Source organism: Torulaspora delbrueckii, chromosome 7, assembly GCF_000243375.1.
Source record: "Torulaspora delbrueckii CBS 1146 chromosome 7, complete genome".
Classification (NCBI taxonomy): domain Eukaryota; kingdom Fungi; phylum Ascomycota; class Saccharomycetes; order Saccharomycetales; family Saccharomycetaceae; genus Torulaspora; species Torulaspora delbrueckii.
In genome coordinates, this window is record NC_016507.1 from 293,445 (window position 1) to 320,085 (window position 26,641).

The 26,641-nt window shown below is 41.7% G+C and overlaps 18 protein-coding genes across 18 annotated transcripts; 6 read left to right on the forward strand and 12 right to left on the reverse strand.

The window, feature by feature from the left end:
• Positions 1 to 165: 165 nt before the first annotated feature.
• Positions 166 to 1,836, forward strand: DDC1 (Ddc1p; the record flags this gene model as incomplete). The annotated part of the gene is made up of 1 exon (XM_003682676.1): positions 166 to 1,836. One exon carries the CDS (start codon positions 166 to 168, stop codon positions 1,834 to 1,836), a length of 1,671 nt encoding a protein of 556 aa, XP_003682724.1.
• Positions 1,837 to 1,897: 61 nt separating this feature from the next.
• On the reverse strand, positions 1,898 to 2,278 carry MPC1 (pyruvate transporter MPC1; the record flags this gene model as incomplete). Its single annotated transcript, XM_003682677.1, has 1 exon — positions 1,898 to 2,278. The coding sequence occupies one exon, from the start codon at positions 2,276 to 2,278 to the stop codon at positions 1,898 to 1,900; it is 381 nt and encodes a 126-aa protein (XP_003682725.1).
• A 516-nt stretch (positions 2,279 to 2,794) lies between these two features.
• Positions 2,795 to 3,670, forward strand: RSA1 (Rsa1p; the record flags this gene model as incomplete). Its single annotated transcript, XM_003682678.1, has 1 exon — positions 2,795 to 3,670. The coding sequence occupies one exon, from the start codon at positions 2,795 to 2,797 to the stop codon at positions 3,668 to 3,670; it is 876 nt and encodes a 291-aa protein (XP_003682726.1).
• PRM3 (pheromone-regulated protein PRM3) lies at positions 3,648 to 4,007 on the reverse strand (the record flags this gene model as incomplete). The annotated part of the gene is made up of 1 exon (XM_003682679.1): positions 3,648 to 4,007. The coding sequence occupies one exon, from the start codon at positions 4,005 to 4,007 to the stop codon at positions 3,648 to 3,650; it is 360 nt and encodes a 119-aa protein (XP_003682727.1).
• A 213-nt stretch (positions 4,008 to 4,220) lies between these two features.
• Positions 4,221 to 5,186, reverse strand: TDEL0G01500 (uncharacterized protein; the record flags this gene model as incomplete). Its single annotated transcript, XM_003682680.1, has 1 exon — positions 4,221 to 5,186. The coding sequence occupies one exon, from the start codon at positions 5,184 to 5,186 to the stop codon at positions 4,221 to 4,223; it is 966 nt and encodes a 321-aa protein (XP_003682728.1).
• Positions 5,187 to 5,415: 229 nt separating this feature from the next.
• MIY2 (ubiquitinyl hydrolase 1) lies at positions 5,416 to 6,519 on the reverse strand (the record flags this gene model as incomplete). Its single annotated transcript, XM_003682681.1, has 1 exon — positions 5,416 to 6,519. One exon carries the CDS (start codon positions 6,517 to 6,519, stop codon positions 5,416 to 5,418), a length of 1,104 nt encoding a protein of 367 aa, XP_003682729.1.
• Positions 6,520 to 7,316: 797 nt separating this feature from the next.
• NAB3 (Nab3p) lies at positions 7,317 to 9,491 on the reverse strand (the record flags this gene model as incomplete). The annotated part of the gene is made up of 1 exon (XM_003682682.1): positions 7,317 to 9,491. One exon carries the CDS (start codon positions 9,489 to 9,491, stop codon positions 7,317 to 7,319), a length of 2,175 nt encoding a protein of 724 aa, XP_003682730.1.
• Positions 9,492 to 10,008: 517 nt separating this feature from the next.
• On the reverse strand, positions 10,009 to 10,200 carry COA2 (Coa2p; the record flags this gene model as incomplete). Its single annotated transcript, XM_003682683.1, has 1 exon — positions 10,009 to 10,200. One exon carries the CDS (start codon positions 10,198 to 10,200, stop codon positions 10,009 to 10,011), a length of 192 nt encoding a protein of 63 aa, XP_003682731.1.
• A 295-nt stretch (positions 10,201 to 10,495) lies between these two features.
• SCY1 (Scy1p) lies at positions 10,496 to 12,856 on the reverse strand (the record flags this gene model as incomplete). The annotated part of the gene is made up of 1 exon (XM_003682684.1): positions 10,496 to 12,856. One exon carries the CDS (start codon positions 12,854 to 12,856, stop codon positions 10,496 to 10,498), a length of 2,361 nt encoding a protein of 786 aa, XP_003682732.1.
• A 486-nt stretch (positions 12,857 to 13,342) lies between these two features.
• GUP1 (O-acyltransferase) lies at positions 13,343 to 15,130 on the forward strand (the record flags this gene model as incomplete). The annotated part of the gene is made up of 1 exon (XM_003682685.1): positions 13,343 to 15,130. One exon carries the CDS (start codon positions 13,343 to 13,345, stop codon positions 15,128 to 15,130), a length of 1,788 nt encoding a protein of 595 aa, XP_003682733.1.
• An 82-nt stretch (positions 15,131 to 15,212) lies between these two features.
• Positions 15,213 to 16,049, reverse strand: LCL3 (Lcl3p; the record flags this gene model as incomplete). The annotated part of the gene is made up of 1 exon (XM_003682686.1): positions 15,213 to 16,049. One exon carries the CDS (start codon positions 16,047 to 16,049, stop codon positions 15,213 to 15,215), a length of 837 nt encoding a protein of 278 aa, XP_003682734.1.
• Positions 16,050 to 16,265: 216 nt separating this feature from the next.
• On the reverse strand, positions 16,266 to 18,278 carry MAD1 (coiled-coil domain-containing protein MAD1; the record flags this gene model as incomplete). The annotated part of the gene is made up of 1 exon (XM_003682687.1): positions 16,266 to 18,278. The coding sequence occupies one exon, from the start codon at positions 18,276 to 18,278 to the stop codon at positions 16,266 to 16,268; it is 2,013 nt and encodes a 670-aa protein (XP_003682735.1).
• A 255-nt stretch (positions 18,279 to 18,533) lies between these two features.
• On the forward strand, positions 18,534 to 19,016 carry MMS2 (E2 ubiquitin-conjugating protein MMS2; the record flags this gene model as incomplete). Its single annotated transcript, XM_003682688.1, has 2 exons — positions 18,534 to 18,544; positions 18,611 to 19,016. The coding sequence occupies 2 exons, from the start codon at positions 18,534 to 18,536 to the stop codon at positions 19,014 to 19,016; spliced, it is 417 nt and encodes a 138-aa protein (XP_003682736.1).
• A 436-nt stretch (positions 19,017 to 19,452) lies between these two features.
• Positions 19,453 to 20,721, forward strand: POS5 (NADH kinase; the record flags this gene model as incomplete). Its single annotated transcript, XM_003682689.1, has 1 exon — positions 19,453 to 20,721. The coding sequence occupies one exon, from the start codon at positions 19,453 to 19,455 to the stop codon at positions 20,719 to 20,721; it is 1,269 nt and encodes a 422-aa protein (XP_003682737.1).
• Positions 20,722 to 21,859: 1,138 nt separating this feature from the next.
• Positions 21,860 to 22,264, forward strand: TDEL0G01600 (uncharacterized protein; the record flags this gene model as incomplete). The annotated part of the gene is made up of 1 exon (XM_003682690.1): positions 21,860 to 22,264. One exon carries the CDS (start codon positions 21,860 to 21,862, stop codon positions 22,262 to 22,264), a length of 405 nt encoding a protein of 134 aa, XP_003682738.1.
• Positions 22,265 to 22,433: 169 nt separating this feature from the next.
• On the reverse strand, positions 22,434 to 23,030 carry UIP4 (Uip4p; the record flags this gene model as incomplete). Its single annotated transcript, XM_003682691.1, has 1 exon — positions 22,434 to 23,030. One exon carries the CDS (start codon positions 23,028 to 23,030, stop codon positions 22,434 to 22,436), a length of 597 nt encoding a protein of 198 aa, XP_003682739.1.
• Positions 23,031 to 23,323: 293 nt separating this feature from the next.
• Positions 23,324 to 25,078, reverse strand: MRN1 (Mrn1p; the record flags this gene model as incomplete). Its single annotated transcript, XM_003682692.1, has 1 exon — positions 23,324 to 25,078. The coding sequence occupies one exon, from the start codon at positions 25,076 to 25,078 to the stop codon at positions 23,324 to 23,326; it is 1,755 nt and encodes a 584-aa protein (XP_003682740.1).
• Positions 25,079 to 25,456: 378 nt separating this feature from the next.
• On the reverse strand, positions 25,457 to 26,626 carry LIF1 (Lif1p; the record flags this gene model as incomplete). The annotated part of the gene is made up of 1 exon (XM_003682693.1): positions 25,457 to 26,626. One exon carries the CDS (start codon positions 26,624 to 26,626, stop codon positions 25,457 to 25,459), a length of 1,170 nt encoding a protein of 389 aa, XP_003682741.1.
• Between the last annotated feature and the right edge of the window lie 15 nt (positions 26,627 to 26,641).

Here is a 26,641-nt window from a genome sequence, read left to right on the forward strand (position 1 = left end):
ACAATATCAATGTGTAAGAATACGTACGTGAACTGTACTCTCCTGTATATTTCACTTTTTTTCATTTAGAACTTATCACAATTTAAGTCAAACATTACGCGACGGAGATGGTTATGAGCTACAGACAGTAGTGTGAAGTTGCATTGGTACAAGCACCTTTTCCAGATGTCATTCAGGGCCGTCATTTCTGATCCTGAGAGACAACAGCTTTGGTTTCGTACCATTAATGTTCTAGCCACCATCTACAAAGATATACGGCTAACTATAACACCGACAGAGATAATAGCATGGAATTTAAACAGCACGGATACAACGCTATGCAAAGTACGATTCTCCTCGCAATTCTTTGAAGAGTATGACTTTAAACCTAGAGAGATTGTATTTGGTGCAAGTGGTGTCCAGACGATAAATGACTCCCATCGAAGAGATCACAAGCTATACTCTTTGCAGATCAATGGTCGACATTTGACCACAATTTCACGAAAGCCAGACGGCGATGCGATCAAGAACTTCACGATAGCCATTAATAACACTTCAACATGTCCTGATACATTAACCAACCGGCTACTGGTACATGTTGAAATGGAGTCACTTATAAGCAAAGAATATACACCGCAGTTCGAGCCCATAAAGTATGATCCTATTATAATCGATCTTAAGTACAAGAGGAACTTTTTGGATGTTTATGGGTCTGCTAGTGCTTCGTCAACTGGTCATGAAGAGGCATTAGACCCTAAACTAGTGGATATCTTTACTGCGACAAGGAATGAGCTATCTAATGCACTTTTCAATGATCAACCAGAAAATAATGCGAGAAACGAGGATAAACTGACAGTTGCTGATGAGATCAACTACATGTGTTGCAACCAGGCGCTGCTGAAGAATTTCATCGACGATTGCAACGCCAATGTTACAGAAGAGTTTAAACTGGAAATTAGTGTCCATAAATTAGTCATCACTGCATTCACTAAGGCCATTTATGGCAAAAATAACGATATTCTGAGAAATACAATGAGTCTAAGCAACACCATAAGCGTCAACGATCTCGAACATTACTGTCTTTTCACTACAACCGACGACACGTCCGATACAGCGGTACAGAAAAAGGATCAGACAAAAGCTATTATCTTCAAGCTGAAGGATCTCAAGAATTTTCTGAGCATTGGATCGACATGGAAAACTACTCAAAGTGAGAACCTTAACATATGGTTCTGCCGCGGCGGGGACCCAATACTGATAGAGTTGAAAAAGAATGGAGTAACTTTGGAGTTGGTTCAAGTGACAGACAGTAATGGCTCTAATATAACTGTTGAGGACCACTTGGCGAGAACTGTTATCAAGAAGGCTATATCTCCAAAAAAGAGAAAGACGCAAGCTGCTAATGAGGACCTTGCATCGTCGCGTATAAGTCCGCTGAGGAACCAGAAATCTACCGCGGAAAATCGAAGAAGTCCTCTGAAGGAGCACCTGGATGCCACACTAGCAGAAAACCAGCCAAGGAAACTTTTTGTTACTGATGACTCGCAGGAGACTACAACACACAGGCAATGGGGCCGTTCTGATTCCAATTGGACTGATGACGATCTGGTAAGTCGAGAGCCTACCGAACCAGCAGAAGAGCCTACAAATCCTGCACCTGTTCGTGCTGAGAGGACGGGTACCACGATTGAATGGGGAACGAGGTCTTTGGAACCAGAAGAAAACTTCTCGACACTTGATAGAAAGAGTGTTTTAAAGAGAGAGAAGTTGAAGCATTTCAAAGCTTTGACTGAATCCGAGGAACCTGAGGGGCTGGGACCGACACAGATTTCAAAACCGAAGGGTTTATTCGACTGATAGGATATACGTATATATAGCTAATGAATTTAATGCTATTTTTTTTAGCGGGATATGGTGCTCATTTACTTGGCATGCTCCATTTCTCGTCAATGGCCTTCTTCTCATCTTCGTCTGCCAGATAATTGTAGTGCAGGAACCTGTAGCCCTGACCTAATTGTGCCGCTTCGTTCACAAGATGGCAACCAAATAGAAGGTAGTTCGTCGGTGTAACAGCCAGAGCATATTTCATGAAAACTGCAGAATATATCACTAAAGCTCCTGTCATTGGACCCGAGATCACTGTAGGGTCCTTCTTAAGATCGTAGATTGCTGCAATGGGTATACCAAAATTCGACACAGGACCCCAGAAATGAGTTGTGAACACATATTTTAGAGTCTCTTTGTTGATGTACTTCTGGATGACCGATCTGGTCGCTGCACGTTGAGCCGGTTGAGACATGGTTACAGTATCGAGTTAAGGCTTCCAAGTATTTTCAAGCTGTCCTAATGTGCCCCCAATAAATACCATCATGAAGAGCAACGTCAGGTAGACAGTTGGGGTCTTAACCCGCATCTTTACTTGCTGACTCACTCGTTGTTCATGGAGGAAGGGAAGCGGTCCCTAGGGCAGAGCTGGGCAAAAATTTCACGGAAATTGGCACCAAACCCATAGAAACGCACTCTAACCGCAGGTTTAGCGTGAAAAGAGGCTTGTAACTTGTTGAAACTAGTGTCACGATGTAGCTGAGGAGACGAAGAATTGATTGATTGTAATTTCAGAGCCATTGGGCTTGACCTTGCTTAGTAGAAAGTTAATCTTAGGCTTATGATATATCGTCTGGCTTCCCAATTAGGAAAACCTTTCCTTTTTAGGAAGTTTTGGCTCTTATTATCAGGCGAAATTTCAACTCATCTCATCGCTCACCGATTGATAGGATATCGATCAAAACTTTAAGCTGTGAAAGGGTCTCTACAGATGAATTATCACTCGTATCAGCCGTACGGGAATGGGTCTCGTCCGTTGCCCAGGCCGTCTTCGTCTGGGACGTTATCTGGTGGTTCTACATTAGAGCCGGTTAACAAAAGAGCGAGGTTGCAACAGTCACCAATCCCACCAATTGTGTATCCTCCGTCATCACAGCCCTATTTGGTTCAACCCTACCATGTTCAGCAACCTTACGGTGTTCCTATGATGCCACAACCTTTTGCGAGGAATCAATGCAGCCCAGAACCGTCCTATCGGGAACCTGTGCAAGCTCCCAAGCAGCAGCAGAAGCCAGTCGAGGACGAACTCGAGGAAGAAGATGATGATGAAAATGAAGAAGAGGATGAGGACAAAGGCTTGCTGGACAGTGCTTCGGTCCCTGTGATTAGCGTGCCAGGGACGTCGATCACATTGAATACCATGGAGGATATAACCAAATGGAGAGAGGAAAGGAAGAAGATGTGGTTGTTGAAGATTTCGAATAACAAACTAAAGCACATGCAGGATATGGGGATCCAGGAAGATGAATTGAAGGGCCACAGAGGTCCTCTCCAGGATGCAAAGAAACAAAAACAGTTTTTGCAAAGTATTCAAAGCCAGGTGAGTCGAATCAATCCAAGATCAACGCTGAGTGTGCGAGTAGCTCAGAGAGAAATGGCTCGGGAAAATTCAAAACTGCTGGACTTTATTGAAAAATTGGGAGATAGCAACTTACTCACCTATGAACTCACTGAATCAGAGAAAGAAAACTGTTTGGATCTAACAATCAAAACGATAGGAGAGAAAGGAATAACAATACTCCATCATTTAGAAAGAATTTCACAAACAAAAATTACCGTCATCGTTAACCATTTTGAAAAGTTCTAGCGACCAGGTTCGTCACTACAGTGGTCAAGGTGGCTCCCAAAAATGACCCCAGAAGAGCGCCTTGATAAAATGAATTAGAACCTCTTGTTTGATCATTTATATTTGACGACCTGACTTGACCTCGGCGAGGTTCATTTTGTGAATTTGGTCGTGAATTCCTCAGCACAGCACTTGGTTTACCAACTTTACCAGCTGGCCTTCGTTTCTTGACCGTAACTGCTGCCAGTGAGTCATTTGCATTTATTTTGGATTTTTCGGAATCATCTCGAGGACGTCTAATGAGCCTCTTCACGTTGTGGTCAATGCTCGAATCAGAATCAAATTCAGAACTCGACATCGATATCTTTAAATTTAATTAATATCTGACTACTTTATTTTAACGTTTTGTTCTTATAATCTTTAAAAATAATAAATTTCGCGACGTGTGTTTCAGGCTAGTTACATTTGAAACAGAGTATGTAGCCAACTTCACCGAATCCGCTTAACTATAATTACTTAATTATATAGAAACTTCAAAAGCTGCTTGCCATCCTGTGGCGTCAAACTTGTTTCACTCTACTTCCTTTAATGCCAAACCGACGAGGAGAACAACTGTTCCCAAAAACCCAAATAAAAAACCAACCATTGCACTGACCATTAAGGTCTTCAAAATCCCCGTAGACCTATTGACGTCTAAACTCTCATCTGACCCTCTTGGCTCGTAGTTGATAATCAAACACTTATTCCTAGCCAAAATTCTCTTCTCAGAACGGCCACATACGTGTTTATCATCATCCTCGGATTCTTCCGACTCCAAAACATCCCATTCTTCCGACTCTTGGCTCAGTGTCAGCAGATCGACCACTGAATAGCCCTCGTCCTCGTCAGAGTCGCCAGAATCGGAAGATATATCTTCCTCTTCAGTGTAGTCATTCACTGGTTCAGATGGCGTTTCTCTTATTATACTAAAATCTTCACTGAAATTCCAATCTGAAGATGAAGAAGAAGATGATGATGACAAAAACTCCAACTCTGCCCCCTCATCATCACACGAAGACGGTCTAGAGATCACCGGACTGTCATTGAAAGAAACATCCCTAACAATACACTCAAATATACCTTTTCTGGCGTCGAAATATTGTAAATTAACTTGAAACTTCAGCTTAGCAGCTCGCCTTTGATACATGGATATCGGTTCATCCAACCCAACCAGTCCAAATCGCTCACCATTCTTGAGGTCGATCACAAACGGGTCGCTTTCCTCGGAGTTTAAGTCTACAATACCATAAGTGCTCCCTAAATCCTTAACGTAAATACGAAACTGATCAATAATGTGAACATTGGGCTCCAATGGATCCAACAGCTTCAGCCCTAACATAGCATGATTCTTACTCAGCGATTTCTCATCAAACAACAGGTTGTCCTTCCTAGCACGTCTGTTAGGTTTTCCATCACTAGCACGCCCAATTACCTTAACCACACCTCTCTCGGACCTAGCCTCCTCCAAAGTGAACTTAAACTTTCTTACTTCTTCCATTAGTCTCAAACACGACACAGACCACTCCTTGGTGCTTCCAGCGCTTCCAAGACAGCCTATCACTCTTGTTAAAGTGGTTAGTTTGTTATCTGATTAGCGCCACTGCGGAGCCTTTCATCTTTTCGTGCGCATCCGAGCCCTAAGAAGCCCTCATTTCGTGTATACTACTTGGGTAAGAACAATTTATACAGTAATATAGTCTATAAGAGGCCATTGTGTCCTGTAATGGTTACATAATAATACATTTCTTGAGCTTCTCCTTCTTGCTGCCCTTTTTCTCATTTTTGGAGCGGTTTTTCTTTTCCTTCCCATCAGAATGTTTGGTTCTACGTTCGTGAGACCTTTGCATACGGCTGACAGCTTCTCTATCCTCTTCCTCCTGTAGCCTTCTTGCTAGCTCTTCATCATTTTCAAGTTGCTGAAAGCCCTGGAGTGAGTTTGATGCTGGACCACGAGCCTCATTTTGATCGCTGAAGGGATTCGAGGCAAATGATTCAGCTGGGTTGGCTGTTGCCGTTGTTGCCGTTCTCTCAAGACTTGTTGGTATGAAATTACCAGTGTAAAAAGTATCCTGGGAGCCATTCACAGATTTTAATGCTTGCCAAACAACATCGGTACGGCTCTTGAAACCCAAATCAGTCACCAAGGTGAACAACTCATCGTTGTTCTTGTAAATGGCAGAGAAATGGTCATTTCTGAAAAGAATGGCAAATGATTTCTCGACTAGAACTTCGCGCAAATGTCTAAGACCATACTCCGTTAGTTGGGTCGCGGACCTAGCAAAAAAGGATTTGATATAATTGGCATCCTCAAGGATTTGATCGGCATTACTCGTGGATAAAGTCTTTTGCTTGATTTCATAGGACTCAACGAGAACCCTCTGAGCCTCCTCATAAGAATATTTGGAGACGTGTTCGTATGCGACAGGATCGCTGGAGCTATCGATTATCCATCCGTGTACTATGTCGACGTTATAGAGTCGGAAAATTGACATCTCCACTCCATCCCCAAATGACCCATTGAACTTGGGATTGATGTTCATACCAGCGTGCAATCGAGGCAAAAGTTGTAAAAGCTGAGTCACGTCGCTATCAGCGCCATTCTGATCCTGAATCCCAATGTTTGCCAACACCTGTATCAGATCCTGCAAGTAAACTGTATCGCTTCTTCTCACTAAATAAATCAGTTCCTGCGCTACACTGGCCTGACGTGGTGCGAGCAGAAGAACATTGGCAAGGGCCAATAGTGCGCACGGACCATTATTATTTTGCAACAATATTTTATGCTGTGATCCATTAATTTGAATAGTCCTTGTGGCAAACTCTATATCCATTCTCGATTTCAATGATTGATGTGACTAAATTACTTTAATAGTCTTGATAGTCCTGATTTTCTACTTTTTTACTAGTGGAAACTATCAACAAGGGGTTCTGTCGCCTTTACATTGTCCCGCGAAATATCAAGAATTAACTTTTAAATAATGAATAAATGACAATTTTAAAAAGCTTTTACAAAGACCTAAGAGAGTACTGTTGTTACTTAATAATACCAAAAAAATTTGATAGTACTTTCACCAAAATTTTGTGTCTAATTGGTGCACGATAGCTCATTTTAGGTAGATTTTCATAGCACCGACAGTTAAACTTCTTAAACTTCTTTGTCCCAATCATTCTCTCTCGATCAAGGTAATTTCAAAATTTCCTATGAATCATGTTTGTAACCTTGAGCGATAACATGACTGACATTTCCAATTCTTTAGTTATTAAGTAATAAGATCTCTCAAATACTGATATCAGCTCTGGTCCAACTACTAGCGAGGAGCGGTAAACGATGAGCTAGTATTTTAAATCGACCAGGACCAGTTGTTTGGATGATAGTTTACAAAGCATTTTACAGATATTGAGATATGTAAGACTATTAAGTCGAAAAACAAACAGAATGCGGAAGAGCCAGATTAGTGTCCAAGAATTCACGTATGTGCTTCAATTGCGCGAGAGAGATTAACGTTTAATCACAAGTTCAGATGGGAGAAGAGAGGTCGGCGATGTAACAAGAGGACCAAATAGAATCAACACAACATCCTCAGAAGCATGCGGCATTAAAGATATCCAAGACTAGCAAGTGGAGTAATCATTTCTGTAGTTTAGCCAGACTGTCCAGAAGACTTTGAACATTGTTACCTGGTGATGTTTGTTGTCGTTGCTGCTGCTGCTGCTGCTGAGGGAGTGGTGGAGGTGGTGAAGCGTGCTGGTGCTGAGCCGGTACAGAGCCCATCGACGAGTGCTGCCCGTAGTTATCATTCATAGATGGCCCAGGCTGACCCATTGGTGGGTAGACAGCAGGCTGCTGCTGCTGTGGAGGCTGTTGACCTTGCATAGACTGCAGGAGACCTAGTAATTGCTGTTGAGTTTGCGGCTGCTGTTGCTGTTGCTGTTGTTGTGCCATGGATAACAAATTAGAAACAACATTTGGAGGCAAGTTCTGAATAGCAGCTAAGAGTTGTTGTTGGTTCATTTGACCGCCGCCGTTACCTCCAAGCAAAGAAGACAGTTGAGGTTGGTTTAGTGCTGGTTCCATTGTAGGTGTAGAACCCTGGTAACGACCATAAGGTTGCGCCATTGGGGCGGGTGGAGGAGCAGCATACCCTTGATTGGACATTGGCATACCATAGCCCTGTTGCACAAATGGTTGTTGGGGTGGAGGTGGAGCCTGCTGTTGCATGGGAGGCATACCATAGCCACCGTAGTAGCCCTGAGATGGTGCCTGTTGCGGCATGGCTGCTGGGGGTTGCGCATACGGATTAGCTGCTCCTATTGGCATTGCACCTGCAGATCCCCTGGAAGGTTTCAAATTATTGAAAATTGCCACTGCATCATCTGCTGAAATACTCACATACTCGTCAAATTTCGTCTCGCCTTGTGGCCCCTTATAAAAGGTCTGGATATCAACGTTGCGTGTCTTGTTGACTAATATAACACCCCAAGCTCCGTCATGGGCCACTTCGTTAATCATCCTTCTTAGCTCCATGCGTGGCTTCAAGAAAATCATATCTGTGTCCAGTTCAGTGCCACGTCTGAAATGGTTAAAAACTTCGTTAGCGTAGTTCCTATCAGCAGTTCTCTTAACATAGATGACACAGGCTGGTACTCGTCTCTTAGATTTCTTGTAACCTTGATTATCGTTGTACATGTCTGCAGCATCATTCTCTTCGTGCTGGAAAGGACGTTTAGAAGATGAGATGAATGTAGAACTGCTATTTGTACCATGATCACCATGATCATACTGTGGCCTAGCATTGGAACTAGAGATTTCCAAAATCAGCTTCTTGCCAAAATTTTGTTCCTGTGATTCACTTTGAATTGCGTTTCTAACGCTTTGAGGATTGTTATATTGTATGAAACCAAACGCGTTCTTGATATTGATTTGCAAAATGTGGCCGTAAGGTGAGAAAATTCTAAACAAGTCTTCTTTGGAAACGTTCTTTAAAGGTAAATTTCCGATAAAAAGTCTTGATTTTGGAGGGATATCGTGCATTTCAGTGATCTTATTTTCGCCATGCAAGTATTGCGCATAACGTTCACGTTCAATAGGACTCATTGGTCCGTCTAAGTCAGGTCTTGACGATCCACTAGATGGATTTTCGTAAGCTTGCTGTGGCGCAGCCTGTGGCTGGCCATGAGCTTGAACCTCAACAGGCATAGGCATAGCGGTCTCTGGATTAGAATTTAGCATATTGACAAGTGCAGTAATTTTGTTCTCAGATGTGGCCTCTTGAAATTCTGGAACATTCAACATGTTACTGTCCATGATATATTGAGCTTGCCTTTGCAAAAGGTCATGTTGTACATTCTCATCCTTTGACGATGGATCCGAGGATGTAGTCTTCAGCTCTTCAGAAGTAGATGAGTTTTCTGAATCCTCTGATTGAGCCTGAGCGTTTTGATCGGCTTCCTCTTTATCCTCATCTTGGGAGCTCTGCTCTTCATCGTCATCGTCATTTTCTTCCTCTTCCTGTTCTTCTTCTTCCTCAGATTCATCCGCATCGTTACTTACCTCTTCCTCGTTTGCTTCTTGCTGTTCCTTGTCCTGTTCCGGCTCATTCTCATTCTCTTCATTCACATTCACATCCCCAGACCCATTCTGATCCACAGATACATCCTCATGATCTTCAGACTCATCTGCGGCCTCTTTTGGCTCTTGCTCCTCGTCATTCGATAAGGGACCTTCGGCATCCGCTGTCCTATCATCTTCCGCCTCAGAGGGATCAACTGAATTCACAGGCTCTGCTTTCTCGGTGTCAGACATCTTGATACAGTTGAAATATACCGTATATGAACTCTCAAGACAGTATCAGGTTCTACACATCTCATCAATAGTTGCTACAAAAAGACGAATGCCTTTGGCTTGTCTTGATAGTTGAACAAAAAAAAATTCGTAGGGTAATAATTATGAAAAATACGAGTCCAAGACAGCTTAATAATGCTTCAAGATGCTTTTGGAGGTTACCTTTGGAGACTCAAACATCTTCGGAATCCGTTAAAGTCACTGAGGTCAGTCCATTGCCGTTGAAACCACTACTTTACAACTTTCTCTGCTCTTGATAGCTTCATTAAAAACAAAATGACGATTAATTTACATGTACAGGAATAAATAATAAAACCAGTTAATTTGAAATCGAATGGCTTCGCAAACAGTGCTAGAAGTCATTTTCTTGGACGGATCTCATTGTCCATATATTTGACAAGTAAAGGAATAAATATGCGTTTGCCTCTGCGGATGCGAAATTCTATTCCCACTTACTTACAGTATTATTGGGAATGGGTTATATGTCCTTGGTATTAGGACTTACAGGCTTACGCTTCTGCGGAGCCTGGTCATCATGCACTGGACTATCGGAGTCCAGAGTATGCGCAGGGCATGGTAGTACTGATCCTAATGCAACAGAGGAAAAAGCTACTAGGAAAGTTGTCATAAATAGTCTGTTGGTGACATTGTTTCTCGTAGCTGCTCTCATGATAAATCGGTATGTGTATGCTTCTGTATAAATAACCAATGAAGGTGAGAAAAATCTCAATAAATAGCCACTAGAGCAGATAAGTTGACCGAACTAACTCGTGGGATTGATTCAACACCGCAAACCTCTTGAGAAATCGAATAGTCTTTTCTTTCTATTGTCGAAAGTTAATGAAATTTCATGGGGACTTACAAAGCGACCATATATCGGGCTGAAAAAAAATCGATGAGGGCCAATCACACCGATCCTAAAGAAAGGATGAGTACACAGTTTGAGTTTATAGCTTTATATATGACTATATCAACGACATGGAGCCATTGGATTGCCCTGTATCTTGTCGTGGCCCTGTTTCCGCTGGCTTACGGCTAGGCTGCAGCGAGATCGAGAAACCTGGAGGCAGGCTTGACGTTGGACCCTGCTGTGGGATTCTTGACGTACTACCGTAACTATTAGAGAGCTGAGTGTTGGGCTGCAGCGAGGGGGTGGGCGATGAGGCAGCTGAGACAAAATCGTCGAAGTCATCGAGTTCTGCGTTCTGTGAAGGTGCCTTTGGTGCCTTCGGTGCGGTCTGTACCTGCCTTCTCGGGTTGGGTGGAGTACTTTTCACATTGGGCCTTGATCTAGGTGCTAGAATCGATGGTTTTTTGGCCTGTGGATTCCTGGTGGGTAGAATGGCTGGAGTTTCTATCTTCTTGGCGGCCTTCGTGTCGGGATCTTCACGTTTTACTTGGGCTGGTTGTATGAGTCTATCGAATTTCTTGGTATCATCTGCATCAGCAGCGTTATTGTTGGATTGTTTCAGTGTCTTGATATGGGAAGCCTGAACAGCATTCGAGATTCTGTTTATCACAGCGGTGTACTGTGTGTACTGTGATTTATCTAGGGTTGGCGCCATCGAATAGTTCCAGATAAGCGGTAGTAATTGTTCGACGAGTATGGAATCATCTTTGATCACTTGAGGAACTGTATTAAATAGCTTCAATGACTGCATCATGATTCTAGGGTCTCTAGTCTTCATAGCTTTGAAAAGCGGTAGGATATCACTGCAAATCATATCAGAATCGACATTTTCGGACTCGATTAATTCTCGAAAACTTGAGACACATGCTATCTTGACCATCAAACTAGTGGTCTTGGTAAAGAGGTGTGATATCAGTGGCATGAGGAAATTTTTCATTGTTACGAAATCAAACAGATTCGCAATCAATTGTGTATTACCAAGTAAGGTTTCCTGCGCTACTAATGCATGTTCACCTTCCATATCTTTAAAAGTAAATGTCACTAATGGTTTAGCCACATTCTCCAAGAAATCCTCTTTCTTCACCTTGTCCTTGAGCGTCGAAAGATTATTGATCAATGCCGATGTTGCATTGCGTAAAATGATAGGAAACTGGGCCTTATTTATAAGCTCGGGAAAGATCCTTTCTTGGAAAGTAAGCTGAGAAACCGTAGAGCCAATCTTGATAATCAATTCTACCTCTTTGGAGATGCAGGGACCATGAGGATTCTTATCCTTGCACTGCTGTCCCAATGCACCCAACAAGACAGTCAAGAATTTTCTTTGCAATAGAGTCACAGGGAACTGCGGAAGTAGTTCTTCTAAACCTTTTAGAAATACTATTTTCTCCTCGTTGGTCTTCGTGGGTAAATCATCCAAAAAGTTCAATGTCTTTATCAGTGGATCCTGAAAAAATTGACTATCAAGAAACTCATTGATGTTATCGTAACGTGAATAAATATCTCGATTCATGAGCTTCGGTATGCAGGGCTTCAAATTCGTCGGCAGCTTATTGAAAACTTGGTCCCACGACATTGTCGCAAGACGTCTTTCAAACTTGGTATATTCATCCTTATATTGACTCGACGATCCCTCAGCTGAAAGCAGACCTCTCCCAGTGTATAGCATGTATATCAATAGACCCAGAGAAAAGTAATCACTCTTGAACGAAACGGTGTTGTCTAGGACGACTTCAGGAGCGGTATAATTCAACTCTAAATGCATGAAAGAAGGTGCCCTAGGATCATATTGAGGAATAAAATACTCAGTTGTGTTTGTACCTTGAGGGAGTTTCATTAGATGACCCAGTCCCGACACCTTCCAATCCGAATTCTCATTAATCAAGACCGATCGTGGTTGAATATCCAGATGAACAGAGCTTGCCCTATTGTGTATGAAATCTAAGGCCTGTACAACTTCTAAGATACCTCTTTGAATGACGACCTCTTCCCTAATATGTCCCTTAAAGAAATTCGCTTCTTCGTCTCCACTGGCAAAGACTGACTCTAGTGAACCCGTAACGTACTCTGTCACAAACATGAAATTCTTACTGTGTTCTTCCAACGGTTCTATGACTGCCAATATATTAGGATGCTTCAATTTCGAAAGGTTACCAACCTGATTTCTGAGCACTTCGTATGCATCTTGTAATATCAATTTATCACTTGATGAAGTCTTGGATCTTATAATACCATAGTTTAGCAGATAGTTTTCGAACCGTTTCTTATCAAATATAAGGATCGACACTTTCGCTGGGTTAGAAGATGAACTGGAAGATTTTGGTCTTCCAGTATAAACGCTCCATGGCTCGCATGTAAACGTTGGAGAAGACGAAAACGAGTATTTGGAATTGATACCAGTCTTTGGTGACCAAAACATAGTACAGGTGACACGCTAGCAAATCTCACCAAATTTCAATTAGGAAGCATTGATCTATATGAATCGATATCAACTTGACTGTTAAACAACCTTGGTAATTATGCAAGAAAAATCATATAAAAAGCAGCATATCAGAATCGAGCACAGGCCAAAATTGAGCTAGCTGACCGTTGATCTACAGTATCTATTCGTGTGGAGCGACTTTAAATTTAATAGATTAACTAGTATATCGAGTATTCGTTTGAGTTAATGTCCCTAAGTTTAAAAGGAGCTTTACTATCTGAGGGTTATGCCTGATACAGGTCTGAACATCTGGTAATTGAAATAGCTATTTCAAGTGGTAGGAAGTTTCGAAAGTCTATGAAGTGTCACGTGAACGTGGTCGATCTTTCAAAGGGCCATACAGATCTTACCGATATTCTCCAGAGAATTGAATATAAGGTATTCAGTCACCTTGCACTGAGTTAAAGTCTAGTGAGAATCACTATGGCTAAACTAATGCAGGATGTGGAACGATTCTTGTCCGTTGAATCCCTCGATTCTAGGCTGAAGCCATCGAATGAGAGAAAGAAACAATTTACGAAAGATGCCAAACGGGAAGAAAGCTCGAAGACCAGTGGCAAACCAGTAATACTCACTCAACCTTCACGTTGGAAAACATGGGAGTTCCGTTTTTACTATCTGGCATTTACCATAGTGGTCCCATTGATGTTCAAAGCTGTTATGAAGGCCAGTAGTGAAAGTAATATTAATTATCCAAAATACCAGGGAATGCTATCCAAAGGATGGATTTTTGGCAGGAAGGTCGATAACAGTGATTCACAGTACAGATTCTTCAGGGATAACCTACCATTACTAGCGGGTTTAATGCTATTACATACCATATTGAAGAGAGTAGTGCTTCACGTGACTAAGCTTCCCAAGTTGACTTTTGACTTTGGGTTTGGTTTACTCTTCCTATACGCTGCCCATGGTGTCAATGCTGTTCGAATTATCTTGCATTTACTTGCGATGTATTCAATTGGTCACATTTTCAAAAATAATCGCAAGTTGGCTACCTTTTTATCCTGGACTTATGGTATCGGAGCTCTCTTCATCAATGACAGATTTAGGAATTATCCATTCGCCAATTTTCTTGGCTGCCTTTCATTCCTAGACACTGGCTACAAAGGTATTATTCCTAGATGGGACGTTTTCTTTAATTTCACTTTGTTAAGAATGCTCAGCTACAATATGGACTTTTTAGAAAGATGGAATGCTCTGAGTACACCACAGTCAGCAGCATCTGATAATGAAACCTTGCATTCCAGACCAAATTGGTCAGCTTCTTCAGTTGCTTCCACTGAATTGGGGCAATCCGTGATACTTGACGAAAGAGCACGTTTAGTCGCCCCACATCCCATCCAGGACTATCGTTTTACCAACTACATTGCTTACATCACCTATACCCCATTGTTCATTGCAGGTCCAATTATCACATTCAATGACTACATCTATCAGAGTTTACACACTTTGCCTTCGATCAACAAGAGGCAGATCATCTCTTATGCGTTAAGATTGGTGATCTGTGTTCTAAGTATGGAGTTTGTCCTGCATTACGCTTACGTGGTAGCTATTTCCAAGAGAAAAGCCTGGACGGGCGATACACCCTTCCAAATCTCCATGATTGGTCTCTTCAACTTGAACATCATCTGGCTAAAACTTTTAATCCCATGGAGATTATTTAGGTTATGGGCACTATTGGATGAAATTGATACACCTGAAAACATGATACGTTGTGTTGATAATAACTACAGTGCTTTGGCCTTTTGGAGAGCTTGGCATAGAAGTTATAACAAGTGGGTGGTGCGCTATATTTACATCCCGCTGGGTGGCTCGAATAATAGGATTCTCACTTCCTTAGCGGTCTTTTCCTTTGTTGCCATCTGGCATGACATTCAGTTGAAGCTTCTGTTATGGGGTTGGTTAGTCGTGATATTCTTGCTACCTGAAATGTTTGCAACACAATTCTTTAACCGCTACAGAAGCAAGAAATGGTACAGACATTTGTGCGCCATCGGAGGTGTGATCAATATCTGGATGATGATGATTGCCAATTTATTTGGATTCTGCCTGGGACCCGATGGGACTAAGCAATTTTTAAATGATATGTTTGGAACAAGTGAAGGCATAGTCTTTGCCATCGGTGCCAGGTGGGCTTTATTCATTGCCGTTCAAGTTATGTTTGAACAGAGGGAACATGAAAAAAGGCAAGGCATTAACCTCAAATGCTAAAAAGATTGATTCAATATGCTTCAGTAGCATGCATGCTATGAATTTTGACTTTTATGCGACTCTATTTAAATGAGTCTTAGAATTATTTCAAGCTCTTTTTATACTCTCCAGGCGTTTCAATCTTCTTTTGAGACCACAATCCTCGTTTCTGGAATCTTGCAATTCTTTCGCGTCGCCTGTATTTCTGTTCGGCTCCATCAAATTCAGCTGAAGATTTGGATTCGTAGACGACTGCCAAACCTCTTTTCACCATTTCGAGACTGAGGTCTTTGTAACCCGTCCAAGTCCAGTAATTGACTTTAGCGACACACCGGCCGTATTGGTCCATTGACAATGGTTTGATCCAAAGATTCCTACCTAAGATGGTATACCTCAACCAAATTAAAGCCTCATCACTAAAAGGTTGTGCAGGATTACCAAAGTGAGCTCTTTCTGGTGCATCGACCCCACATATCCTAATCGACAAGGTCGACAGATTACGTCTATTCTTATAAGGAACATGTAAGCTTAAGAAATGATTAGACCAAGCAGTCTCCAAACTTTCCCTCTTGAAAAAGCGTTGCAACATCCTCTTATACAAGGGCTCTAGCTTTTTAGTGGACAAAGTCGACACGTTCTTCACCACAAGTTTCGGTAGCGTAGGCACTTCTCTCAACCAACCCCAGCCACCAAGCATCCCGCCTGGTGTATGAAAGAAGTGGAAGTTATCACCATCACCCACTGAAGTCACTTTTCCGTAAAGCCATCTTTTTCGGTAAACTGAACTTGGAATTTCTGTTACTTTGGTCAACTGCTTTAGATAGCGACAGTACGCTGAACGAGCTCCAACGAATGTTCCTGCAAATACTAGCGAAAGTAGAATCACATCAGGTAGGAATAAATGAGACGGCACAGTCGTAAGGTTCTTATTATCACTCATGGGTCATTGTGCTTTGTCGTGTCCAAATACCACTATTCCATAAGAAACTGTCAAGAAGAAGACCATTGCCGCTTCAGATCGAGTAAATCATTTTTTATTGTCCAGCTTAATATAGTTAAAAAGATCAAAATGTTAAAATTACTAAAGACATTATGTATCGAATGGATCTATCAGTGCTTTACTAAAACAGATAGCTGGTTAGGATATATGTGCTGGTCACTTCGGGTATTCCTTTGATGCTTGACTGTCGGAAGACATTTCCCATAGTTTCAACGTAAGGGCCGCTAGGAAGCAGGGAATTTGGCCTCTTTTTTCAACCCATAGATGAAGGAGAGCGTCCCAGTCTTGGAAATCAGAATTGAGATTTGATTTGAGCGTATTATGGTTCAGATCAGCGATCAAATACCGCTCCGGTTTGAAGCAAGGAAAAATTTTGACTCTACCCTCTTGCTGAAACTCAAGTTTGAAACCCAAAAGTGAGTTAACTACATCGATAAATTCTTGTGATTTCTTCGTGAACATCTCTTTCAGTCTAATAAACTTTTTACCAGCTTTCACCAGATCATCATCTCGTTCCTTCAAGTCAAATGAAAGTGATTCGTAAATTGATCTTGGGATTCGATCCATAGGACCTTCCTTTCCAGTCTCGAGTTCCTGGAGTAGATCTTGATTCTCTTTCTTGAGCAGCTCCAGTTGCTTGCGCCTAACAAATTGGTCTTTCAGCAGAGGGTTGTCTCGCAGCTGCAGAATACGAATTCTCTTTTCCTTCAGTTCGGTTAGCCTATGAACCTTTTCTTCTAGTATCTTGTTAAGGTTTTGACTTTTCTGCAATTCTCGTTGAAGGCTGACACAATTAAGCTGGAGCTCATTCAGCCTCTGAGAATAGTTTAGTCCAAGCTGATCGCTCAACTTTCTCTTTTTTGATTGGGGCTCTTGAGACAAGAGTTGGTCGTTGAGCTTCCTGAGCTCTTCCGTAAGGTCCTCTGTTTGATTCTTATAGCCATCAACTATCGATTCAAAGTTTTTAACCTCTTCTGTGTTGGCGCCTTTTTCGGCTTGTCCAGCTTCCACATTGAATGCTGTTAGCTCATCAAGTTGTTTCCTCAGCAGTTTGCATTCTTCGAACGATAGTTGCTTTTGCTGTTCAATTTCATGGTTTAATCTCTTGAAATTGATAATGCTTGTCTCATAATTCTTATTCAGATCCAAGAGTTGATTCCTCTCTAAAGCTAACTCATCATTCAGTATCTTTAAATTATTATTATCCAGGTGAATCTTCTCATTCTCGTCGGTAAGGACCACTAATGTGTCTTTCGCCAGTTTTAGTTCACGAACGATATCTTCTGGTCTATCCTTGTCTTCATTGTATATATCCCATGAGGCTAACTGTGACTTTAAATTTATGTTTTCCAGTTGAATTTCCTCTAGTTTTTTTTCAAGCAGCCAGGTTTGCTCCAATTTGTTTTGCAATTTGCCATTCTCAGTCCTCCAAAATTGCTGGGATTCACTGCTTATCCTCAGTTTTTTAAGCTCGTTCGCCTGTTGTAAGTTAACTTCTTCCAATTCCTTAGTATACTGAATCTGATCTTGAAGAGACTTATTTATCACAGTCAGTTCCTGCAATTCCTCAGTAGAATAATTATGATGAGCCATAACAAGACGGGATACTCGCAGAGCATCAATTTCGCCACTCATTTCGGACTTCTCTCTTTGTAAATTGTTAATTTCTTCAGACTTGACGGCAATTGCTTCCTTATACCTCTCCAGAAGGGATTTGCAATTGCGAAGCTCCATTCTTTGCGTGTCATTCTCTTGTTCTTCCTTGTGAATCTTTGAACGATATCCCGAAATGGTTTGAGCAGCCTCGGTCTCGTTGGTATGCAATTGTAGTTTCAATTTTTGTATCTCTTCATCCTTGCTTGATTCGATGTCACCAAGTTTCCTTTTAAACTCATTCAATTCCTTCTCCAATTTATTATTGTTATCGTAAAGGAATTTTGTATCGTTCAAAGCCTTTTCAAGCTCTTCCACGGTGGTTCTGTACTTCTTATCAATGGAATTATTCTGCTGTTGTAACCTCAAGCGTTCAATCTCAAACTCGTTCTGAATTGTATTCAGCTTATACTGTAATGAAATAAGCTTCCGTTCCTTCTCAGCTGCTCCATTGACTTTTGAAGGCGACTGCACCGGACTCTCCAGGAAAGGAGACGAGCCAGCACTGTTGCTCATTGTAAGAACTATCAATGGGCCAATACCAAGTGTAAGGCTCGATACGAGATATTGTTACCGCACCTTTTTTTTGTTTGAATTGAAGTCGATCAAGGCGGTGTATTTTTACAAAACCTTTAACTTCGAGTTATCCAACTTGAAGGACACTTTAATCGAACAAACAGATTCAACAAAGAATTCAGTAAGATCCGTGGTCTCTATCTAACAGATTCCACTTGCATTAGATACCACGCTAGTGTCTAACAGTTTTCCGCAATGTCAAAGGTGTATGTTTCTTTAACTTTACATTGAATCAATTCCGATCATAAAACTAACTAGTGTCAATAATCCAGACCAAGAAATTTCAGACTCTTGGAAGAGTTAGAGAAAGGTGAAAAAGGGTTAGGCCCTGAATCATGTAGTTATGGGTTGGCCGATAGCGACGATATCACTATGACTAATTGGAACGGTACGATCCTGGGACCGCCCCACAGTAACCACGAAAACCGTATCTATTCCGTATCAATTGAATGTGGTCCCAACTACCCCGATGAACCTCCAAAGATTAAATTTGTTTCAAAGGTTAATGTTCCTTGTGTAGACTCCACAACAGGCGAAGTGAAGAGCAGTGTATTCCATACTCTACGTGATTGGAAAAGGGCTTACACAATGGAGACTTTGCTTCTAGACTTGAGAAAGGAGATGGCCACTCCGGCTAACAAGAAGCTGCCACAGCCAAAGGAAGGGGCAACCTTTTAAAGCTGAATGATAATGAATTGGTTACGAGGTTGAGCAAAATAAGATACATAATAATAGATACTCGAAGTAGATGACTCCATATCGCTACAAAGAAGGTCGAATCTCACCATGAGTTCAATTCTCAGCGAAGAAATCGGCGAGTGCCTCCGGTGTCAGCCAAATCTTCTAGGAAGAAGCTCAATCAATTCACCTTAGCAGTTTCAAGAAGTTCCCATTACGTGAGATGCTTTATGGGCGACAGAGGTCGTTGGCCGATTTTTTAATTAAGTCGAGGACTTAAGCAACACTTTTAAAAGGTGAAAAATCTTGTTTGAAATTTCAAAGTTTTAACAAAGAGCTGTGATACACAAATACAACAGTTTAGATACTCCTGGTCGTTCATCAACCTCATAACCCATTGAGTCACTCTTCTGGACATTAATCGATTCCAACATAGATGCTGCTGGCCAGAATAAGACTATTCAGTCCCCTAAAAAGTGTTCGGTATTACACATCATTAGAGTATCCATCGATCAATATACGAGATTACTCCAAATTTGTATCTATCAAACCTGTTTCGGATTTGAGACATAGCAGTTCACCCGATTTTATTACTTCACCAAATTCAAAATTACAGTCACTGATTTGGCACAAACCACTACAGAATGTTCTAGTGACCAAGAAGCCATGGACCGATACTACTCGTGAGGCCATGGTTCGGTTTATTACACATCTACATGATTCATATCCCGAGATAAACGTAATTGTACAACCGGATGTCGCGGAAGAGATAGCTCAAGACTTTAGATCGACACCTCACCAGAACCCAAACGAACCACATGTACTATTCACCGGTACAGAGGATGAAATTGTGGCCAAAACGGATTTACTGGTCACTCTTGGTGGTGATGGTACAATTTTGCGCGGTGTATCGATGTTTGCAAATAAACAAGTACCACCAGTGCTTGCCTTCTCACTCGGAACCCTAGGATTTCTGCTACCATTTGACTTCCAAGAGCACAAGACGATTTTTGAACAAGTTATTAGCTCGAGAGCCAAATGTCTACACAGAACGAGACTAGAATGCCAAGTGGTTAGAAGAGGCGAAAGTGTAGACACCCATAATCTATCAACCTCATTACACGCTATGAACGATATCTTCCTACACAGAGGTGATTCGCCTCATTTGGCCAATTTGGACATTTTCATTGATGGTGATTTCATGACTAGAACCACTGCCGATGGTATTGCTTTCGCAACCCCAACAGGGTCCACCGCATACTCGTTATCGGCTGGTGGCTCAATTGTGTCGCCCTTGGTGCCCTGTATCCTGCTGACACCAATCTGCCCCAGATCACTCTCTTTCAGACCACTTCTTCTGCCTCACTCCTCGCATATAAAAGTAAGAATCGGCTCTAAGAAGACCCAAGGCCCCGCTAACACCGTAGTGAAACTTTCGGTCGATGGGATTCCTCAACCGGACCTACGTATTGGTGATGAAATCCATGTGGTGAATGAGGTCGGTACTATCTATCTGAATGGTTCGCAAGTGCCCAGCGCCGATAAGAAGGAGGTTCGCGAGAGAAGAAAGACAATTAAAAACTCTGGCATTTACTGCGTGGCAAGAACCGAAAACGATTGGACCCACGGTATCAATGAGCTACTGGGATTCAATTCAAGCTTCAGATTCACTCGTAACTCGAAAAATGAGAACAAGGATAAATAAGTAGTAAAACAGATGTATTAATGATCCTTGCAACAATCCCCATACGGGAGCACGAAGGCTATCCCTTAGATCTGTACAAAAGACAGACAACAGATGGACCGTTGCACCCAAGATCAGTAAAGATTAGTCTCCAGTCCAAACAGACAACTTAAATAAATAAGTGACAACAAATATCTACATGGGTCATGGGTCAGAACGCCTCGGAAGGGTTCAACCTCGGTGAGATGCTATCATATGTTGTGAATGGCCGTGAAATTTGCGTTATTCTTTTAAAAGTAGAATAAAATGTCAAAGAAATAAGATCTGCAAAATTTTTTTTAAATACCAAAATATTCATTACCCGCACAAAATAGCACAAAGATTAGGTCTAATGAAGATCTAGAGACTCATCGATCCACGGGTTCTATGTCTCTGCATCGTCATCAGGAATACTTCAGGTCCCTTGCATATCTACCGACAATCTTCTAGCAGGTCCTGCTTGTTTCATATTGTTCCAATTAATTTTTAGATAATAATAGGTCGACTAAACTCCTGTAATGCAACCGTGATTCTATGCAAGATTTAGTGCTCTAATGTAGCTTAAGATACCGAAAAGGTATCTGAAACTCAGGCTGTGGAGTCATAAAATCATTGTAAAGCATTTTGGGAAACCCATTGGCAAGAATGTAACTGGCGCTGCTACGACGTTTCTACTAGCTCTACTAATGCAGAGTGGTGTGGCGCTGGCCCTACACACCCTAGATCTACAACTTGATACCTTTTTGAAAGTATTTGTTTTAATTATTTTTTTTTAGTGTATTGTGACGACGACACAATTTCCAATTCTGTCGCTGAATCAAATTATTATGAGGAACAGACAGTAATCAATGATAAAAAAATCACTTAGTTTACCCCAGTTGGCATAATTGCCTAGGAATTGCTTCACTTGTGGTTCAGGTTAGAAGGGTTGAGAGTGGTGAAACTTGTAAAGATGAGGCTGTAGCGATACACTTTATTTTGAGAAATATGGAGTAAAAATATGATATAAATTAGCAGGAAATTGAGAGAATCTCATTGTATCATCCTATTTAGTTCTACTTATTGTTTTTCTCTCTATAAAATCAGAAACCAAAACTGTTTGACTATTGACATTTTTACAATGAAATTTTTCAATACTATTCTATCTACTACTTTATTCACTTATGTTGCATTGGCTGCTCCAGTTGAAAGCGATCCTGTAAACATTCCAAGTGAGGCTATTCTAGGCTACATGGATTTTACAGAGGATCAGGATGTTGGTGTAGTTGCTTATACCAACAGTACTTTCAGCGGACTGATATTTTTCAATTCTAGTATTATTGAAACTAAAGACTTGACAAAGAGAGATGCAGAGGCTGGTTGGATGAGGCTAAGATTGGGTCAACCCCTGAAGAAGAGAGACGCAGACGCAGACGCAGATGCAGGTTGGATGAGATTAAGTCCCGGTAAACCAATGAAGAAAAGAGAGGCTGACGCTGATGCAGAAGCAGGATGGATGAGACTGCGTATAGGCCAACCATTGTAAAATAGAAAGTTATTCCAGCCAAAAAAATACTAGCTTTGATGCGTTTTAATGATAATTTTTATTTCCTACTGTCATGCGATGAATTTAAAATGTTCTTAATGAATTAAATATTAGTCAGTTGAATTGATTCCCCCCCATAGTTACAGATAACCGTAAATTTATACCACAATTAGCCAAACCACGAGCGAAACAAGTTGGTGAAAAAAGCGACAATTCTAGCTAGGACGTCCTTATATTGACCAGGATTTTGATCTCTGTTGCTTAACGCAGTTTCAGCATTTTCAGGGCTTTGTAAATCTCGTGTGCCTTCATCCTCTACGTCAGAATGGTTCACTATTACTGCTGAACCCCCGACTGACTCATCTCTCTCTCTGGACTCCGGCATCTTTGCTGGTTCGTAATAATTTTCAGAAAAATCTCCTTCTAATGATGGAGCAGGACTCACAGGTCCCTCGTCATCTATCTCAAAGTCTTTCCCACCAAGTTCCTCCTCGGTGAACAACCTCACATTATTCTCGTTAGAACTCGAATCAAGTTCCTTGGCATAATCCTCATCGGTAAACCAATTACCGTTGTCGTCTATAAATTTAAAATGAACTTTCTCAGTTCCACTAGGCAGCTTCGTCAGATCGATTGTATACTCCCATAGGTCACCATCCTTACTTCTTTCCATGGATAGAGGTTCCCAATCACTGAAATCGCCTGCAATCTTCAGATTCTGGAAGCTATCAGCATGATGTCCGTAAATGATTTTGGCCAATTTCATCTGTTCTTTCGCACTATTCCAGTTCTATGTTAAACTGCCTTAATTTCTCAAATATACCGACTCGACAACTAATCGCTGATATATCTATAAGTCATTGAATATTAATCTGATAGTATTAATATCTTGAGCATCCCTCATCAGTCGACCCCTTGCGGCGGTCCTTGCTAGGAATCCACCCCGCGTTGTGGAGGGAAGGATCTGAACGTACAAGTGACAAAGAGACAAGATTTCGATCAATGGGTATGATGCAGTTACATGGCTGTTGCGTATTGCGGTCGTACATATTAGATACATTAACGTCTTTGGTGTGGGATGGTACCACATCTGTCCTTGCCGAAGTTTATCTTCAAATTCTTGAAGAGCGGGTTTGATTTGATCTTGTCTATGGCCGATATGGCATTGCTGATGTTTGTATAGTTGACGAATGCGCAGTTCTTTTCAGGCAGGAAATTTAGTTGTTCGACTTCTCCGTATTCTTGGAATATCTTTCGTAAGTAATCTGCCGTGAAGATCGGTTCTTGTCTCTTGCTGTCCTCGTAGAAATCAATGTTGCCGATGTATACGTTTCTTGAAGCACCGTTACTCACGGCCAATGCAATTGCGTTTGGTAAGGGACCCGGGTGTTTGCCCCATCCAACTCGACAACGTCTTTTCTGTATGGTTATGCCATGAAGTGAACTCATCGCATAGAATTGAGCGGCGGCGATTGGGTCTATGAATGTGACAAAGCAAACGTGTCTGTCCGAAAGGACTTTGATGGCCTGCAGGATACCTCCTCGAACAACATTACAAATCTCTTCGATCTTGACATCCTTTGGTAAGTTACCCAGGTAGACTGTTCTATTTCCAAGGTTATTGGGCCCGCCAGCGGATGTTGCAATAGCGGCAGCTGCCGCGGATTGTTGTAACAATGCATTTGAAATCATTCCAGAGTCATTGAATTGCGTTAATCGGTCTGTGCCGGGTTGTATTCCCAAATATTGTGCTGCGTTATGTTGTTGTGTCTTGGTAATGAAGGCACATCGATCCTTACCGTAATAAATCTTTTTGTTCTCATAATAAGGATTTATTCCAGCTAAGTTGGCTACCACTTTCACGGCGCTCAGAATCGACGCAAAATGTATAAATGCAATGCCTTTCTCTTCAACGATTTTGACACAGTCTATTTCACCGAACTCTCCCAAATCAGATCTAAGTTTCTCTTCCGTTATTTTTTCGTCGTTTGGATCTGCACCAACTTGGAGAGCAATGTCAGAATCTGTGTTCAGGAGACCTATGTATACGTTTCTTGTGGCACCATCGCTAGCGATGGCTGTCGTGACGAGAGGATCAACCGGAGTCGCTTTACCCCAGCCGATCTTTATATCTCTTCCATCGATATGCAGTCTTTTTAAAATGGCATCGGAGTGAAACAACAGAGCGGCACTTTCATCCACAAATGTAAGGAATGCACACGTTTTCTCCGGCAGGATCTTTACTTCCTCCACAACACCACTACGCACATGATCCAATAGCTCTCTTACGGTCAATGAAGGTGGAATGTTTCCCAAGTATACTGTTTTCCTTGGTGCACTGGTGAAGATATGTGGGCCGTTCATTTGACCATTCGGAAGTAACAGGTGAGCATTAGCCACTGCAGCTGCCATCGCCAAACTATTTTGGTTCCCCTGAAGTGCTGTGGGGTGATTGAGAACCTCATCTCGTGAATACGGGGACGAAACCGTTGATACTTGGCCAATCGAATAATCGTCGTAATCTTGAGATAAACCAAACGAGAGTTGTGGTTCCGTGCTACCAACTCCATTTTGTAAATTTTGTGAATTCATGCCATTTTGCATTTGGAAAGCAAGTTCATTTGGAATGTAACGCTGTTGAAAGAATTGATCTCTTTGAGGCAAATTCCTTGACCATGTAGAATGGTTCGTATTGCTCGCCTTTGGCATGAACTCGGAACCGCCTGCGTCTCCTTCATCTCCATTCAGCTGGCCTTGATACTGAGGGTTTGTCTGGAAAAAATGACTGATATTGTTATTATTGTAAGAACGCATTATCGATGTGAACTTGATTGATAAATTAGAGTGGGAATCAATGAAACAAAGATCAGTATGGCCAAGCGTGGAATCTTACGTTTGCCAAGTCGCAAAGCGCGAAAGATCAACCCACAATGAGAACCGATAAGGCTAAAAACAAGCTTATCTCGTTCAAATTAGCGCGAACTAGCCACTGACAACACGAAGGTATCAACTCTTTCAGTGACAGACCTTGCACAAAATTTTAACAGATAATCGATTCAAAAACCAACTATTATTGCCGGATCAAAATACCAGTATGGATGCAGTTTGCGAAACCACTAAAAAAATTGAAAAGACACACAAATTTTTCAGCCTAAACAGCGGGTCGTCCATAGCGACGGTCGGAGAGGCAAGTTAAGAAGAATCGTCCTCATGGAGACTCGCATCTGTGTCTGATTCTGAGTCTGAATGTGGTTCCGGTGTTTCATCCTTGATGACAGGTTTATACTCTGTAATGGTATCCGTCTCTGTCTCTGCTCCTGAGTTATCTTCGATTGAATCGCGCATCGGATCGCTGCGCTGACTGTCAAGCTCTGTTATTCTGTCTTCTTGTGATTCTTGCTTGACGTTTGGTTTCTTTGGAGTACTGCTGCTGCTAGGTGTATTCTCTTCTCTGGGTTTGGTAATGCCGAAGAATTTGAAATCATCTTCAAAATCATCCTGTGGCTCGACTTTAGGCTCAGGGAACAGCCGTCTCTTGGCCTTCTTACGATCCTTTTCGGCTTGAGTAGCTCTATATTTCCTCTTTCCAGGAGATATCAAGTGTGAAACTGCATCTTTAACGTTTTGATTGATAACTTCCGAGTCGGAAATATCGCAGAGGTTCATCGACGAATGTTCCTTTCTCACCTCTTGTTCGAGCATTGCAATTCTCTTTTTCTTTTCGTTCAGGAGATTCACTACTATAGTTCTTGTTTTTTCATCTCTCTGTAGCAGGACTCTATCCAGAATTTCTCGTTGCTCTGTCAGAGTAGCTATCGAGGACTCAAGTTCCAATTCTCTAGCTCTCAAAGCTCCCACAGTATCATTGGACTGACAAAAAGACTGGAACAACATGTTTGTCATTTGAAAGAGATCCACTTCTCCATGACTTACAGACTCGAGCCCCAACTGTGCGATCTTACGTACTATCCCCTCAGATTCCAACTCCATAATCAAATTCCACTGTTTTCCCTCTGGTGCATCACAAACCCACCTAGTAAATTTGACCCTACCGTTCAAAGAGTCCACCTGAATGCGATGACCTGTCAGCAACTTCACCAGCTCGAACCAAACAAATCTTTGCAAACTTCGCTTCTCATCCTCTGACCCAGAGAACACCTGCAAATCACCACATCCAAAATCTCGTCTTCTATGAATTTCGTTTCCCTCACTAACAACTATCTCATGAATCGTTAGCCGCCCAAGGTCTACTTCACTTTCCGGAAACTTCTCCTCCCGCAGATCACACTCACACAATACCAGATCATCCACAGACGCCTCTTGCTCACTAAAAGCAACTGGAATACAACTGACAACCTTCATAAACTCATTAAATAG